The sequence below is a fragment of the Carassius gibelio genome, chromosome A9 (genome assembly GCF_023724105.1).
Source record: "Carassius gibelio isolate Cgi1373 ecotype wild population from Czech Republic chromosome A9, carGib1.2-hapl.c, whole genome shotgun sequence".
In the NCBI taxonomy this organism is placed as follows: domain Eukaryota; kingdom Metazoa; phylum Chordata; class Actinopteri; order Cypriniformes; family Cyprinidae; genus Carassius; species Carassius gibelio.
Window position 1 is genome coordinate 3,591,406 of NC_068379.1, and position 19,212 is coordinate 3,610,617.

At 38.3% G+C, this 19,212-nt stretch overlaps 1 protein-coding gene across 1 annotated transcript in view; it reads left to right on the plus strand.

Annotated features, from left to right (window-relative positions):
• Positions 1–19,212, plus strand: part of LOC128020353 (unconventional myosin-XVI-like) — a 124,548-nt gene that overhangs the window by 90,391 nt on the left and 14,945 nt on the right. The window contains exons 21-26 of the mRNA XM_052607183.1: positions 2,995–3,067; positions 7,575–7,727; positions 10,598–10,798; positions 11,002–11,077; positions 11,540–11,712; positions 18,993–19,073. Coding sequence (XP_052463143.1) covers positions 2,995–3,067; positions 7,575–7,727; positions 10,598–10,798; positions 11,002–11,077; positions 11,540–11,712; positions 18,993–19,073 — 757 coding nt within the window. The remainder of the gene's footprint in view (positions 1–2,994; positions 3,068–7,574; positions 7,728–10,597; positions 10,799–11,001; positions 11,078–11,539; positions 11,713–18,992; positions 19,074–19,212) is intronic.

Sequence of the window (19,212 nt, forward strand, 5' to 3'; positions counted from 1 at the left end):
TATCTCGCGGCTAAAACTGAAATTTCCATGGAACTCCAAGTATGTGTATTCACACACAAACAAGTCACAGTGAATCATCATTCCACACCATTTCACATGCCTCACTATCCCTCCAAAAATGAAATTATATTCACCCTGGAAGACAAACAGTTAGAATCTTGCAGCTTCTCTAATGGCTGTATGCAGTAAATACTTTCAAATTATTGCTGTTTATCAGACTCCAAGCTTTTGAATGGCTGTGTGTGTGTGTGTGTGTGTGTGTGTGTGTTAAATGCATATGCATATACATATATGTTTGCTACAATTATAATGCAAGTAACAGTTATTTATTCATGAATGGTAATTTCAACTAATACTCAGCCAGTATTAATTTTGGACGCTGAATATGGATTAAACAGAAGAAATAATCACACAATTAAAACCAGCTGTCTTTTATTTTTATGAAAGTTTTAGTATTGTAAGTCTCTCTGTACCATTCTGAAGTGTGATCTGTATTGTGACGAGTCAGCTGCCTCCTCCCTGATTGTCACCGGCACCCCGTCCTAAATCGCCGCCCTTCACCAGGCTCCCGACTGGAGTGGGTGTGTGAGAGGAGGGGCGCTGGACGAGTCAGGGCTGGCGGCGTGTGATGGGGCACACCTGAAGGAAGTGGAGCCTCATTACCGCCGCTGGTTAAAAGCCCAACGCGCCTCTCCTCAGGAGACCGGTCTCTTCCCCGTGCATGCACGCTGGTGTCCTCGTGGGTCCAGGAAGGGTGCGTTGAGGGACTCCCGCGCCACAAGAGACGTGAGCAGCCGGACCCGCGATCCGGAGGAGAACCGCACCCGTATACACGGCCGACGGGCCAGGATGCCGGGCCGTCCATCCCCTACCAGCGCCGCGGCCAACGAGAGAGACGCGGCCGCTAGGAGAAGCCGCCGCCCCTCGCGCCCCGGACCAAGGAGGGGAGCGCGTGCGGCCGCCGGACTCCGCCCCTTACCTGGACCCTTCCTCCATGAACACTGCTTTACCCACACGAACCCCGCAGCACGACGAGGACACCAGATTCCCTGTTATTTTGGACACTTTTCCCCTTTGGCCACTTATTCCCTTTGTTTTGATTTCTGTTAATAAAAGCCTCTCCGAGGCCTGACGCCACGCCCACTGTGTCTGTCTTGTGCTCCTCCCGTGACACTGGTGGAGAATGCGGGCAAGGCGGAGCCTAGACAGCGCAGTTGGGAAACATCTGGTGACGTCACTCCCTCTCGCTTGCAAACGTTCATGAGAACCCGGACTGGGACGGAGGAAAACTGGGGACAGCCTCCCAGCCACAAAAAGGGTAAGTGACTTCTGTTATTGTCATTTTACCCTGTGGTTGGTTGAGGCTGTCACTAAAACCCGGTTTCTCTGTCCCTGTTCCGGTGCGCTGCGAGAGGGAGGACCGCCCGGAGAGGAATCCCCGCCCACTCCGACCGTTTGGAGCCTGGTTGAGGATGGTAGCACTCCCGTGTGGGCGGCGCCCTGATGACGGGGATGTCGCTTGGGAGGGGGAATGTGACGAGTCAGCTGCCTCCTCCCTGATTGTCACCGGCACCCCGTCCTAAATCGCCGCCCTTCACCAGGCTCCCGACTGGAGTGGGTGTGTGAGAGGAGGGGCGCTGGACGAGTCAGGGCTGGCGGCGTGTGATGGGGCACACCTGAAGGAAGTGGAGCCTCATTACCGCCGCTGGTTAAAAGCCCAACGCGCCTCTCCTCAGGAGACCGGTCTCTTCCCCGTGCATGCACGCTGGTGTCCTCGTGGGTCCAGGAAGGGTGCGTTGAGGGACTCCCGCGCCACAAGAGACGTGAGCAGCCGGACCCGCGATCCGGAGGAGAACCGCACCCGTATACACGGCCGACGGGCCAGGATGCCGGGCCGTCCATCCCCTACCAGCGCCGCGGCCAACGAGAGAGACGCGGCCGCTAGGAGAAGCCGCCGCCCCTCGCGCCCCGGACCAAGGAGGGGAGCGCGTGCGGCCGCCGGACTCCGCCCCTTACCTGGACCCTTCCTCCATGAACACTGCTTTACCCACACGAACCCCGCAGCACGACGAGGACACCAGATTCCCTGTTATTTTGGACACTTTTCCCCTTTGGCCACTTATTCCCTTTGTTTTGATTTCTGTTAATAAAAGCCTCTCCGAGGCCTGACGCCACGCCCACTGTGTCTGTCTTGTGCTCCTCCCGTGACAGTATATATAAAGTTTGGTTTAATTGATTTAGTTTTAATGTGTAAAGAAGTTTTGGAGCTTCTTCCGTTCATCATGGTTGCATCTATTTGACCAAAATACAGAAAAAATAAAATAAAAATATTGTAAAATATTATTACAGTTTAAAAGAATGGTTTTCTATTTTAATGTGTTTTAAAATATAATTTGTTTTTTTTTGCATCATCACTCCAGTCTTCAGTGTCACATGATTCTTCAGAAATCATTTTATTACGCTGATTTATTATCAATGTTGGAAAAGTTGTGCTGCTGAATATTTTTTGGAACCTGTGATATTTTTTTTTTCAGGATTATTTGATGAATACAGTTAAAAAGAAAACCATTTAATTAAAATATTTTGTAAAATTCTAATAATACAAATCTTTATTTATTTTTTTATTTTATTTTATTTTTTTACAGCTGATTGGTCCATGTTAGAAAGCATTCTGACATGTCGGACAGCTTAAACACTTAAAGTGATGTCGAGTGCTTCTAACGTAGATGCGGTGTAACAGTAAATTATGACAGAATTGTCTTGACATAACCTTTTGTTTCTTAGAAAACCTGCATGTACTTGTTTTTTTTTTCTTGGCAGCGACCTTTAAGTGTTGTTGTTTTTCTTTCTATCTGCTTTTTACATCAGCAATGTTGCACTTAAGCCACACTTAAGCTGTGGTTCAAGACAATTTGTTTGCTTCAGGTCACAAATCAATGTTTATACTGCTCCCTCCCTCTACAATCCTGAACAGTGTTCCTATCTTTTTGACAGTGATCCTGCCCTTGAGATAAGCATCCTGGACATCTTTGGCTTTGAGGAATTCCAGCGCAATGGTTATGAAAAGGTAAGGGGAGACAGAACAGATATAATGAGGACAATAAAAATTTGACATTAACATCTGATTGTGACCTTTTGAAAGTGTCTTTCATGTCATTGTAATGTCAAACTGAGGCTAACATTTACAGCAGCCTTAATGAGTGCAGTCTGTTTAGCTTTTCATCTAACTCTTAAAAAAACACAAACTGCTCCTCACCTTGGTCTCTGGGCCTCCTCGACCCTGTACTCTGTACTGGGTTTGATGTGGAGCTACCACACAGCCACAGATCAGTGGGAATCAATGCATTTCGCTCATGATCCTGTTTCCCATACAGGGGAAAGCACTGCCAGTATGTTCCTGCTTTGACCTATGACTTTTTTAAACTTAATGACAGACGGGGTGTTCTTCTGACAGTTTTTTTTTCAATGACAAAGGTATTTGATTCTATGCGACTCTACGCTGACTTTATAGATCTGTTCCAAATCTGGGTGAGCTGCTGTATAGACTGTATCATAAGTGTGTTCTGACCATTATTTAATATCTACAATTTGGAAAATGTGTATTATAATAGTTTGCAAGAGTGTAAGTATATCTACAGTGAGGTTGTGAAAATAGACTATTGAGTAGACAAGTTTGGTGTGATGACGTTTAATAACCCATGTCACGGCTGGGGTATTACTGATGTATTTTATGTCATAGAGTTAAATGTGAAAATATATTAAGCTTGTGGTTTTTTTACAGACCTTATTTCAGTCATTTAACCAAAAGCCCATTCGATATACCTATTGACTTCAGGGCGATGGAACCAGAAATGTTCAGATTAGAACTAATTGAGCAAACGTGCAGTTATTTTTCTGCTTGCACCAGGTGAAATGCTTCTGATGTTTTGTTTTTTCTGGTTCAGGAGTGGCTTGGTTCTAGCAATGTGACAGCTGTAGCCATTTTCCTGAAGATGTCTGAGTGTGGTGACTCTTGATGCACTGATTTCAGCGTCAGTCCACTCCTTGTGAAGCTCTCTCAAGTTCTTAAATCGGCTGTTCTTGACAATCTTCCCAAGGCTGTGGTCATCCCTGTTGCTTGTGCACCTTTTCCTACCACACTTTTTCCTTCCAGTCAACTTTCTATTAATATATTTTGATACAGCACTCTGTGAACAGCCAGCCCATTCAGCAATCACCTTCTGTGGTTTACCCTCCTTGTGGAGGGTGTTGATGATTGTCTTCTGGACAACTGTCACGGCATTAGTCTTTCCCATAATTGTGGTTGCATGTTCTAGACTCGCCCAAGATGAACCCAGTATTTATACTCAAAATTAATTAAACTAATCAAGCTCAAAATGGAGATACTGTTGTTGTTGTTTTTTTCTCTAAGCTGTAAGTTGTAACCATCAGAATTAAAAAAAAAAAAAAAGAAAAAAAACTTTTGAAATATTTTAGTTTGTACAATGAATCTAGATTATAAGAAAGTTTGCTTTCTTTAATTAAATTATTATTATTATTTCTTTTTTTTAGATGCACCTGTAGATTATAAAAATACTTAATATCTGAATAATAGTTCAGAATGGACTATTAATGCTTAATTAATAAGCTTTTGGTATTAACATTAATTGTTCTAAATCAGTCAGAAAGGCAGCTATCTAGGTTTCTGTACAGAGCCTATATGTTTGACTCCAGAAATACACGGCTTCTGTACGTCCCAGAGAGGTCGTCTAAGGAAATGGAGTGAAAATTAAACTTTGTTTAAATTGTTGTGAAACCATTACTGCATTAGTTGTGGTCATACTTCACAGAGCTGTTATATTTTGGACAGGAGCCCGGAGCCAGACCCAGACGCATAGCTGGGTGTGCCATATATATTACATGTATGTTTTTTTTTAATCTGAAGAGTAGCATGAAATAAGGCAGCTGCTGTCAAGACCCCGATTTGTATTATTTTAGTGTTTTGTAGAGAGACAAATGTCCTAAGGCTAAGACGCCACATGTGCACACTGCCGCCCCCTGTCCGTCTACTGTTCGAGATGTGTTTTTGTACCGGACAGATGAGGTTGACGTTTGAGAGTGTGGGGGTGGGTTTCTCCTCATCTGAACCCTTGGCATCAGACACAAAGGAGTCTCTGTGCATGGTCGTGTTTGACCCATGAACCATCGAGCCAAGATTTGGCACCAACCAATGTCTTTGTTGTCATAGACTCTATAGGGAAGATGCATGAGGTAATTTAGGGGCTCTGTAGAGTAATGTTTCATACATAGCAGCTCCTGTCTGAGCGAGTCGTCCACTTCCAACTGCTAAACCAGCTGAGGATCTACATGGGAACTCTTGCTGAAACCAGCCTGCGTTGATTTGCTGGTCTTATCAGGTTTTAGATGGCTCTGTCTGGCTTTGCTTGATGGCAGGCAAGTCACATGTACAAACCATTTAAGAGTAGCAAACAGGCGTAGACTGGTTTGAACTCTTTCCATGAGCGCCACCAGATTCAGGCATGTGACCAAAAGCACACGATCTTATTGAATGGTCAGCTTTAATCACAAGACGATGGAAAAGAGATTAAATGCCTCTCTGTAAAAAATGTCCTTTGCGTTGATGTGATGTGACAGTTCATATCGTCAGAACAGGCTCATTAACTCATTAACTAATAGTTCATCCAAATTAAAATGTTTTTGCACCAAATTTTCATCTTGGTATGAACATACCTTTAGACCAGTATTTATGTTCAAGCAGTGGATCAGCATAGCCAAGCTAAATACGGCAGACATTTTTGTGTGGGAATATTTTTAAAGGTCTGTCCCCATCAGTCTAGATGAGGGTCTTTATTTGTGTGTGTGAATGTGTTTCTTTCTGTGACAGATATTCATCTAGACAGATGTTGAGAGGTTGGCAGGTAGGTGTGTGTGTGTGTGTGTGTGTGTGTGTGTGTGTGTTCCATTGCTGGATATCTTCCTTGACAGAGTTGGACAAGGTGTAAATCAGGATCGGTGCTGGAAGAGATAAGTGCTTACCCATAATCCCCTGGGAGATCTCCTTGGGATGCTGTGTGTGACAGGTTGGGGAATTCTTACGAGACACTGAGATGTCAATTACTTGTCTTCTAAATGTTAAGCACCTTTAATCCACTTGTGAAGGAAGAGTTAGGGTCTTTGACCTCTCAAAGTCACAAGAATGAGAAAAAAACAAATGAGGTGTGAACTAGGTCTTTAATGCCCACTTGGGGCATACCAATTACAATACAAGTATCAGAATCGGGTCTGAATGAAATCTGTAAGTCTACAAATACTCATCAAATATTTTTTCTTTAGCATTTTCTGTACATCCAATTACACAAACCAATGCATGACTATTCTAGATTTGTTTTCTCTATACTAGGGGTTACACAATATAACAGAATTGACAATAGACATGATAGACACCCCAATGTGCAGAAATGACAATCAGCAGTAAGTTTTTCTTGCATGCTTTTGTGCAGTTATCGTTACAAACTCCTGCATTTTGAGTGTGATTTATTATGACAGTGTTGTATCATCTCTGGTTAAGTGTTGTCTTGCATTAAGTCTTGCATTGGGGCATTAGTGCTTCTTTCAGAATGGATCTGAGATCTTTTCTCCATGGATGGCCTTTTTTTGCTCACTGCTCTGGAATTTTCCCTCTTTTTCTCCAAGCTCTGATCTTTTTCTTTCATGATGTGTGCAGTCTTCCTCTGACATCCTGTAGCGCTTTGAAACCTCATGATGAGAAGTTGATGAGGTGCACCCAGCTTTTCTAAAATGCTTGTTTTCTTTCCTCTCCATTGCTTCCACTGTGGTCGTCTGTTCCTCATCCAGTGCGTGTTGCCACATTAAACTTAGACGACGCTTATGTTGATACAACCGAGCCGTATACTTCCCTCCGATGGATTTAGCAGTATCAAAACAGCTCCATCATATACGACCTTAGCTCTTCTGAGAAAGCTATGAAAAACATATCTGAAATCAACGGCCAGATGAATTGAAGCTGAAGGGTGGCTGAAGAATTCTTTTGTTTGGGAGAAGGCCACCATCTACTCCTCTACTCCATCAGATATTGCATCTTTGGTCCTCATGGAAAAGCTTCTATGGCCTGCTTTGAAATGTTAAGAAGCACTTGGTATATACCTTGTATGGATTCCCACTGTGGTTCCTGCTTTGGCTTTTTAGACTTCCTTCCATTAGGGTTCCTTGTTTTTAACTTCCATCTCGGCAAGATTATGTTGATAAATGATTTAAATGAGTCCAGTATCTTGGTTATTAGGGTGAACTCCTGGAATAAACCCACTCACTGAAGCGTGTGGAACACTGAGTGAATGGGTGCGAGGGGTTAATGTTGAATGCTTATTATAGCGATGTTCGTTAAGAGGTAATTAAAGTACATGCCAGCTCTTTGTGTGCAGATAAAACTGCCTGTCACATAAGTGTTTGTGAAATGTGTAATGCTAAAATTGAATAAAAAGCATTGTTTGTTACCACGTCAACAAAGGTGTATAAACATGAAAAATGAAGTGACTTTTGTGTTTTTGTGTCTGTAGCTGTGCGTGAACATGGTGAATGAGCGGATCAGGCAGTTCACCGCAGACGTGCTCTTCCAGCAGGAGCAGCGGGAATGTCTGCAGGAGGGGGTTGCCATGGAGACGCTACGCTCCCTCGGCAACCAGACAGCGGTGCTGGACGTCTTCTTCCAGGTACACAGTCAAGAGCGGCTTTCCGAGAGCTGTGGAAGGAGGGAGGGAAGGAGAGGAAAGCTTTTTTCCCACCCTGAGGCTCCTGACCCTTTACAAGAGCCCCTCTGTTGCCTCTTTAATTGCCGTCTCTTCATTTACTGACTCAATAACGGATGTTTTATAAAGACTAACACACATCCAGACGTGTTGAATTCCCTTAGGTGTCGCAAAGATGTGATAAAGCCCATATTTTAGACTATGAACCTATTAGCCATTTGTCAGATGTGACCATTTTATGAGTGTTGAAATGACTGAGTGACACAGCATTTTACACACACTAGCACATTTTCTCTTGCCACACACACATTTGTGCTTTACCTCACTACATGTATTATATTATTCTGTGTACATTTAAATGGGTTTTATGACTTTCACATACAGGTGCTGGTCGTATAATTAGAATATCATCAAAAAGTTGATTTATTTCACTAATTCCATTAAAAAAGTTAAACTTGTATATTATATAAATTCATTACACACAGACTGATATATTTCAAATGTTTATTTCTTTTAATTTTGATGATTATATCTGATAACTAATACTTAGTTAGGGCTCCTTTAGCCTGAATGACTGCAGTAATGCGGCGTGGCATGGAGTGGATCAGTCTGTGGCCCTGCTCAGGTGTTATGAGAGACCAGGTTACTCTGATAGTGGCCTTCAGCTCTTCTGCATTGCTGGGTCTGGCATATCACATCTTCCTCTTCACAATACCCCATAGATTTTCTGTGGGGTTAAGGTCAGGCGAGTTTGCTGGCCAATTAAGAATAGGACTACCATGGTCCTTAAACCATACGTCTGTGCATTGTGGTTCTTGAAGCACTGATTCCAGCTGCAGTCCACTCTTTGTGAATCTCCCCCACATTTTTAATGGGTTTTGTTTCGCAATCCTCTCCAGGGTGCAGATATCCTTATTTCTTGTACACTTTTTTTCTACCACATCTTTTCCTTCCCTTCGCCTCTCTATTAATGTGCTTGGACACAGAGCTCTGTGAACAGCCAGCCTCTTTTGCAATGACCTTTTGTGTCTTGCTCTCCTTGTGCAAGGTGTCAATGGTCATCTTTTGAACAACTGTCAAGTCAGCAGTCTTCCCCGTGATTGTGTAGTCTACAGAACTAAACTAAGAGACCATTTAAAGGCTTTGCAGGTGTTTTGAGTTAATTAGCTGATTAGAGTGTGGCACCAGGTGTCTTCAAGATCGAACCTTATCACAATATCCTAATTTTCTGAGATACTGAATTTGGAATTTTCCTTAGTTTTAAGTTATAATCATCAAAACTGAAAGAAATAAACAACTTTTTGATGATATTCTAATTATATGACCAGCACCTGTATATGTCCTTTACTGATAAACAGTTTATATATATATAAACTGTATACACAATTAAAAAAATACACAATTGAATTAGATGATGTCAAGGTATAAAATGGAAATATGATGGTACTTGGAAACAGTGTACAACTTTTTTTTTTTCAGTCAATATTTCTTTGTCATTCTTATTTATTATCGTTTTATTTTGTTTTCTTTTTTTTTTTTTTTTTTTTTTTTTTTTTTGCTTGGTTTTGATTTGACTATTATTACTATTATTTATTTCATTTTTTTTAATTTTATTTTTTAAACAGTCCTGCAGTGTGAAATTGTATTTATTTTATAGACATGAAATAGAATTGTAATTGCTCAAATAATATGAATATAGAATCTGCATACTAATTCTTAAGTATTATAAAGAAACTATATAATAGTAAATTATGCACATGATGTCATGCCACAGGATGTGCCCATTACAAGATCAGAGTCAGCTACCCAATTTAATGTAGTATAGTGTAAAAAAAAAAAATGCATGGCAGTATCATCATGCTTTTCAAGGGATATTCAATATTTCCATACAGTTCTTATTTATGTAGGCCTATTTGCCACAAATAAATCATAAAAATAAAGAAAACGTACAAATAATCTAACTACAAGCAACAGCACAGACAAAAACAAATAAAGATTCAAAATAAAATTAACAGTGCTTTTCAGGTTTTTTAGGCAAGTCTAACATTTGTTTTTAGGAACAGAAATTGAATATAAAGTAATCAAATGTAAAATAACATTGCATATTTGACTGTATAAATAAAACATTAATCTTTTTTAAAGTTACAAAAGCTATTCATGCTATTCAAGCGCAATGAGTGATTTTCTTGTATTTTGTTTTTTAACATTAAGAAAGCACTGTCACTTTAAAATCCAGTACCCTGATGCTGTATGTTCAGCCAACTATGTCTGCTATGATACTCACCAAGACAGGCATGTCAAAACAATTTATTTTTTCTGAATTTGTCAATTCAAGCACAAGACTTGAAAGAGAACTCAATGTTTGCAGGCTGAGACCTGAGAGCAAACGCGGGTTTGTCAACACCTGGGTGCTGACGACGGCATTAATGACTGGTCATATTCCAGCATATGGCATCCACATTGAACAAAGTTTACAAAGAATGATTGGTTGATTTTTTTTTTTTTTAATCACTCTTGTTGAAATGTATTGGGAAGCCAGAATGTGTATATATCGACAGAAACATACATTAGCTGAACTCTGTCTGTTTTACATGTTACTTAAATCTGACAAAGCATCTTTTTTTTTTTATGTTGAACCGTGGTGCAAAAACAGTAGAGATGGTTAGATTATTATTATTTTTTTTTTTACAAAGAACCAATACACCCCTTCTGAATACTATCATTTATTGTTGTCCAGCATGTTTGTGTGTGCGAGTGAAATTGACCATCCTACTGTACACAGCATAACTGTGTATGTGTGTGTGTGTGTGTGTGTGTGTGTGTGTGTGTTACAGAAGCCTCAGGGTGTGCTGTGTATCATTGATGAGGAGAGTCAGTCCCTCAGGCCATGTGAAGTCAACCTTTATAAGCGACTGCAGATACAGCTGGATTCCTCTGGTATAGACATCATCTCACTCACAACCAAGGATGGCAACGGGAACCCCCCACCCAAAGACCAGGGGCCATCATTTACCGTCACTCACTATGCCGGCAAGGTGGGTTACGGGAAACTGCGAGTTCAAACATGCACATGCTGAGATCACGGTCATGTGCTCAACCAGAGCCTCACACACAAACACAAACCCACAGTCACACACTTCCGAGAAGCCCTCCAGAGAGTCAACACGCTTTGTCATGCTGAGAGTGAGGGCTATTCTTAGCGCTGAACTCACGTGTGTTTGTGTGTCCTCTATTGCAGGTGACCTATGACCTGACCGGCTCACTGGACAAGAACAAGGATGTTCTTCCCCAAAACATCTTGTTTGTTATGAAAAGTAAGGATTGGGAGTGTTGTGTTCTAGTTAACCTCTATATGGGCAACAAGCTCACCATGGTAACTGTAGCTCCCATCAAAAAAAATTAAAATTCCCACTGGTTAATGGACGTGTGAGGAGAGTTAGTTCGCTGGAGTTTTCCCTCTTTCCCTCTCTTTTCTTCAATTTTAAATGGCTTGTAAATGCCCATGCACATTTTACTTTTACTATGTTATGTAAGTTTTAGCATTCTCCCTCAATCTATACACCTCCTCCTCTCCCCATGTTTGGCAGGTCAGAGGTCAACACGATGCAGGAGCATGTGCTCACATAGAGATTTGAACGGGGGTGCTGTTATGTTGTTTGTAGGGGATGGTGAAAACGAGGGAAGACGATTAGCTCTGGTGCCTGGCGTAATTATGCTCCAAACGTGTATAGACTTGTTTATTTTCTCTCTCCATCTCTCTCTTCCTCCCTGAGCAGCAAGTGAGAACGTGCTCATCCATCAAATGTTCCAGTGTAAGCTGACTCAGACGGGCTCATTGGTTCCTCATCACCAGCGGCTGAATCTCCGAGGGTCCAAAGGCACTTTGCTTAACAAGAGCACTACGCTAAATCCTGCCAGAGATGCCAAAAAATATGTGGAACTGAACAAGGTACCTAAATACAATAGTGAACCTTCACAGCCTGTTGGCACCAGTTTCATTTTAACCTGATTATTTTTTTTGTGTTATTATACTAGAATAGTTGGCAACACTTTAGAATAGGGAACACATATTAAAAAAGGTTTCCCTGAAAAAACTCCTAAATTGCTGATTAGTAATAGTTAGTAAGGGTGTTGTTAAGTTTAGGATTGGGGTGGATTAAGGGATCTAAAATATGGTCATGCAGAATAAGACATTAATATGTGCTGTATAAGTACTAATAAACAGCAAATATGCTAGTAATATGCATGCTAATAAGCAGCTAGTTAGTAGTGAGAATTGGTCCTTAAAATAGTGTTTATTTTTACTTTTTAATAAAGTGTTTACTTGTTTATTTATTTAAATAAATATTTACTAATACATTTTTATCATAAAATTATAATTATTTATATTTCTATTTAAATAACCTTTATTTATATATATATATATATATATATATATATATAACTAAATACACAATTTTATAATAATATTAAAAATGCATTAAATTCTAATAAAAATAAAACATTTCATAATTATATTTATATATTTCTTTGTTTTATTTTTATTGTAATGCTGGAACCTTCACAGCCTAATGAAATCAATAAAAAAAAATTAACACATTTATTTATGTAATAATTGTATATTTATATATTTGTTTGTGTAGTTTTTCTTCGTAACAACATATTTTATTTTTACTGTAACTAAAACCATAATTATTTATTGAGAGAATGGAGAAAAGTCAGCACAGGATTTGATGTGAATTGCTTGACTTTAAAAAATATCCTTGTAATAAGCAACAATAGGAATATCCAGTACTTGGACTTGGATGCATGGTTTTGGTCACGCACATGGGCTTCCTCACTCCACTGTTTCAGCATTGGTGTTAACTCAGTGTGGCTTCACAGTCCTCCATAAACGCATACGGTGACGATTATACACCACATGACTCTGCTGCAAACATGACCGGAGCAGCCAGAGCAAACCGTGCCTTTTCACAAGCTGTAGTATTTTTAGCTTATCGAGTCTGCGCTAGAAACTGACCTAGACACTGTTACCATAAATACATTCTGTCCATTGACCAGCTTTCCACAGCCAGATATCCCATTCAGAGAAAACACAGGGCTTTAACAGACAGCGTCACACCAGTCACAAACACACACGTATGCGTCACACAGCTCTATCTCTGCGGCGTTTCTCAATCACCCTCCTCCCTTTTCTCCTCTCAGTCTGTGTTTCTCTCCTACTCCGTTTGTATTTCAATGATATGAAGTCAATTTCATTCTCACCGTTTCTTTTTCCAGTATCTCTCTGTCACAGATCTGAGATGACTTCTAGTGTAAATCTCACAAAAACGCATCAGCTGAGGATCCAAAATTGATCTAAATGTTTTGTAAAATGTTAAAATTAGATTCTAAGCGTGTATTTATATTTGTGTGTGTATATAATAAATAGGGATTATTTTTATTGACTTTGCAATTTTGTGTTAAAACAAAGTGTATAAATACAAGGGATGTAACCATACCATTTTCTCAGAAACGATCCGATACGATCCGATACTGAAAAGTCTGAGTATCTGCCGATACTGATCCAATCCGATACCGTTTTCCGTGTCCGTTTTTTTTTAATTAATGTAGAATTTCTATGCTTCTCTGTGTTGACCTGATCATCACTCTTTTGTGTGTTAAACTCAATCATGCAAACGTGGTCAAAAATTAGGATTTTTTCAATAACTTAATATGTACCTTTGTTTAATTCCCTTATGAATTTATGGCCAGGTTTTATTAATTTAGTCCCTTGTTTAAGGTCAGTCGAGGTCATGTTGTACTAATTAGCTATTTTAGTTTTGTTTTAATTCAGTTTACCTAAAGGAAACAAATTAGTACAACATGGCCAGGATTGACTTAAAATGCAGGAACAAATTAATAAACATGGCTGTAAATTAATAAGTCGTGGGGGAAAAAATCGTAAATCTTAATTGATATCTACAATGTCTTTTTTTTCACCATGTAGTATTGCTGTTTTGAATCTTTTGTTAATAGTGAAAATCCAGCACAACTATTTTTACCCTGACTGAGTTGTTAAAAAATATATTTTGCATCCATTAAGTCACAGACAGATGAGATTTTTTCACTCACTCACTTTTTTTTTTTTTTTTTTTTTTAAGATGAATTCACTGGGTTATTGGAAAATATGGAAAATGTATCACTGTGTAGTTCTGTAATATGTAAGACCATTTTAAGTTGAATTTCCACAGTTTATAAATCTATTGCAATAGTGCAAATGGTCATAATGATTCAAAATAATCTTTTTTTTTTTTTGTGAAAAATATAATTGTATTTATTTCTTATGATTCTGAGGTTAAATATTACAGACACTGTACATGTTCTTGAGATTCACACTTGACTTTTATAAGTCACATTTGACCATCACTTCCACTCTCTCTTTCCTTCTTCAGTTCCTTTCTCTGTCTTTTAATCATATATGCCATCTCTCCTTTCCTTCTCTTCTGTCTATATTCAGGTCAGTGTTGTGGTGTGTGTGTGTGTGTGTGTGTGTGTGTGTGTTTGTGTTTGTGTGTGTGAGAGAGAGAGAGAGCGAGAGAGAGAGAGAGATTGGCTCAGTCTTATGTAAGACACCCAGTACATGAGCCCCTGGTTACCCACATACCCTGGTTTTACCCTCTTACATAAGCAGTAGTTCTGTTCCCATGGAGTGATTGGGACAGTAATATGAAGTAACAAGATGAGATCCTGCTGTGGCTTGAAACAGAAAAGCACAAATGAGTGGTTTGTTTGGTTTGGTTTGCCATTTGATGAGAGAAATCGGATCAAAAAGTTGCACCAGATTTTATTTTTCTTTCTTTTGTTGTGTGTCCTGAAAATGAGAAGATTTGGTGTGGTTGCAGTGTTTTCTGGGAATCAGGGCACCCCGAAGAGATTTTGATTTAAAGCAGCAGTTTGCTGTGAAATGTAATCATTTTCTTTCCTACTGAGTAGCTAAATGAGTGAGCCGTGTCGTCAGTGTCTGGCCTTTTTTTCCCACCAGAACAGTTATTTGACTAAGAAAAAACTAATTTCCCCTTTTTACACTGCACAGTTTGAACTACTTTTGCTTTTAAAACAACATTATATTACATTTAATTGCTTTCATATGACACTAGGGAAGAAAAAAAAAAAAAAGAAGATTCTAAAACCAGCTATATATATTTATATATAAGCATATTAAATGCAAGTACTGTAAATTGTCTACTTTAATGCTTCAATAAAATATAAAAATATGGGTGAAATAATGTTCGTTATTTAGCTTAACAGATACATTTATGTAAAAATTCAACAACATACTTATTCTGGCCTGTTCTTATGCGGTTCTACTGAACATTCTATTCATGAAACAAACCTGACAAAAACAGAGACTGAAAGCTGTATGAGTCAAAAGAATCAAGACTCAGACACACCATCATAGGTGAACTATCATTAAATCACCACCTTTTTTTTTTTACTCAGACCAATATAACATTTTACACACACACACACACACACACACACACACACACACACACACACACACACACACACACGATTCCACCCAATCAGTTTAATCTAGAGTGACTTACTATGTGTTATTTCCCAGAACAGATTACCTCTAGGGTTAAAAGTGCACAATGATTACATAGTCGAACTGTGATGTCTGTAACTTTCCAGTTCCTGAGTCACCTTTAGTCAGTGGTGGATGAAGTACACAAATCAAGTACTTATATTAAAAGTACAGATATGTATAATAAAATATTACTCCAGTTAAAGTACTCCTTTTTCAATTTTACTCGTTTAAGTACAAAAGTACTACGTTTTTTATGTAATTAAGTAAAAAAGTCCAGAAATATAGATGTTTGCAATTTTATATAGGCTACTTAATTTAATTTTATATTAGCACATTTTTTTTTTTATAATCCTGCTTCTCACAATACCTGGGATTTTCCCAAAATAACTAGTTGTCGACTCTAAAACAACTGCAATTGGATCATTCTAGTTCATAAACGAATAATTTGGTGCGATCCGATTTGAAGGGCTCATTGAAAAGACTCACGAATCAGAAACCTCTTCTGCATTTCGGAGCATGTGATATATTTAAAGGAGTAATGATATGTTTTATGAAATGTACTGAAGTAACAGTAAAAGTTACTTAAAATAAAACTACTCCAGTAATGTAAAGATAGCCTACTTTAATAATTGTAAGTACAGTAACGAAGTAAAGCTACTCCGTTACTGACCACCACTAATGAACTGCTTTGGTAGTGACCTAGATCCATTAGATTAGTGGTTCTCAATTCCAGTCCTCGTGCACTACTGCTCTGCACATTTTGGATGTATCTCTTATCACTTCAGATGTTTGCTCTGTGCCTTGCGAAGTGGACTTTAAAGCATATTCTGCCAAGATTCCAGTTTGAAGGGAGCGTATTTGTTTCATTCAAAGGGCATTAAAGTGTGTGAGGCTTGTATATAAATTGTATTTCAGAGGTATATTCTGTCACACTTCACTCTTCTCCAGTAAGTTTTGTCTGTGTGTGAAGTCGCTGCAGACATTGGTGTAGGACAAATCATGGGACTGAATGTTGTGAAGTGAAGTAAACTTCAACTGATTTTCCCCTGCTCGACAGACCGATATAGCTATTATTTTACACACAAGATTCCACCAAATCAGATTATCTTTATAAAATGGCATAGCTTCTTAAATAACAAATGAATGTACACTCTTAACATCACATTATGAAATCATGATAATTAATCACTATTCATCATAGAACTAGTGATTAGAACTACAACTTGGTAACCATGTATGAATGCATAAACTTAGGACTGGTGGTGGTGTTTAAGATATTGTTGGTCATAAATAACAGTAGTTATTATTAAAAAAATACTGCTTCTGTTATCTGCTGGGTTCATGAATATTAATCACGTAATCAGCGTTCGCTCGAGCTGATTTGCTGAAAACAAAACTTATGAATTTATTAGCCAATGGCTAATATTAGACATTATTAAGTCACCCAGAGTAAGATTTATTTACATATGCAAATGATTTACTCACAATGTATAGGGTTATTTCCACCAATGGCTTGAATGCAGTCCATGTAGAGATTCAGGATGACATGTTCTCCCGGCATCTATTTATACTATAGTCACACCGGCAGTGATATCATGTGCTTTCACCGAGTACAGGGTGTACTGTATCAGGATTATCACAAGGTTTGTGTGTGGTCTTAAATTTAGTTGTATCAAATTTAGCTTAAATTGAACAATAAAGTCTTAATTTATGATTTCAAGAGGTCTTAAATTTGGGGACAGAAAGACAAGAATTACAATATGGCTGAATTTGACGATTAAACTTAAAGGTCATTGCATGCGTTTTTTCGTATTCGTTTTCGGAAAAATTCGTCACGCACAGAGACCTTTCACACGGAGTCCGATGCATATTAATGAGTGCGTTACGAAAAAAAAAAAAAAAAAAAAACGCAAACCAATACAAAATGTCATCTTCAAGTAGTGAGAATTATTATTTTTTTTGTCCTTTCTCTTCTTAAAAAGAGAAAAAGATAGAGGAAATATTGGGTCCATCCACTCCTGCGATCGCGTAGAGAGGAAGGAGCGCTCCACCTCCGTATCAAGGAGCTGCGGGATTAACCAGACCGATTCAAAGTTTACTTCAGGATGTCAGTGGATCAGTTTGATGTTTTGCTAGCGATACTGGAGCCTCATGTTAAAAAGAAGACCACCAATTTCCGTGACTCAATTGATCCTGAACAGAGACTGGACGCACACACACACGCGCAAACACACACACTCACACACAGTTTACAGGGACTTGGTGTGCTTTAATTATAGCTGTGATACAAATATTATTGTATCAAAAATACTACAAATATTATTATATGTATAATTGTAGGTATCTTAGCACAATCTATGGTTTTTATGGATGCGAAAAACATTAAAAACATCCCTCTGAGCTGCATTAAATAGTGTGTAAATGCATGTGAATGACACTTCTAATGCAGCTTCTGTGTTTCCTCTGCATTGCAAAGATAAATTCTGTTGTTTTTGTGAAAACTTGTATCTAAACTGTAAATTATGCTTTTTATAGTAATATTATGGTTATTTAATGGTAATTTATATGGTCCTAAAGACATTGCCCTACCCTGCTCATATAGTATTAATATTATGTGTTCAGGTCTTAAAAAGTCTTAAATTTGAGCTTAAAAATCCTGCAGAAACCCCTGCATCAGGTCGACCTGTGCTGCTTTGTGTTGTAACCTGAAGACAAAGGAAACGTATAGACACAGTCAACCTTTAACAGAAATAGTGTCAGTATTTCCCTTTCAGGTGAAAATACAGAAATCTAGGTGTATATTACTGTGTGTTTGTGTTTGTTTGCGCTTTGCATGATTCATTCATAGCTCCTGTACAACTCTGTTGCCATGCCAACATCATCTTAAAAGGGCATGAAGATGAATAGTCACATCTAGAGCGCATCTCCTCGTTCCCCTCTCTAGTCCTGACACATAGAAGCCTCGCAAACACTGAAGCCATTCTAAAAACAAATGTATGTCATCGTGTAAGCAAAAAAATGAAATTAAGTGGCATTTAATGTAACGAATGAACACAAGCAGAACATTTGACAAAAAAATTATTGATTATAAAACAAAATAGTTCATACGACAAAATATCTGGACCTTCTTGTCAAACATTTAGCGTTGTTTTTTTGTTTTGTTTTTTTAGGTCCATATTCTCAATATATCATATGAACCATACGTGTATCAAATATAAGCCTAATACTCAAATTTGTCATTTTGTTATTATTATTTTTTATATATATATATTTATTTAATTTTTGGTGAGGCTTTACAGAGTTAAACAAAAATTACTTATAAAACTAATTTAGTTAGATTCCAGAGGGGTAAAAATAAATAAATAATATATATATATATATATATATATATATATATATATATATATATATATATATATATATATATATATATATATATATATATATATATTATATATATATATATATATATATATATTATATATATATATATAATATATTATATATATATAATATATATATATATTATTATTATTATTATTTTATTTTATTTTTTTATTATTATTACTGTTTTATTTATTTATTTAGTATTTTTTATATTAACAGACTAACAGTGAACCCTTCTTTTTTCTTTTCTTTTTGTGCCTCTGCAGCTCCTGAAGAAGAAGGGAGCGATGTCCTTCCTGCAGAGACTGGAGCGTTGTGGACCTGTCACTGTGGCAGTGCAGCTTAGGGTAAGTTCACATTAAAACCATTGCCAGATCCCGATCCCGAGCTGAGCTGACCTGGCCCGGCCCGGCCCATCCAGATGCTCGTTTTGCTCTGTGGATTTGACTCCTTGTTTCCAGCAGCACTGGATCTCTTCAAGCCTGT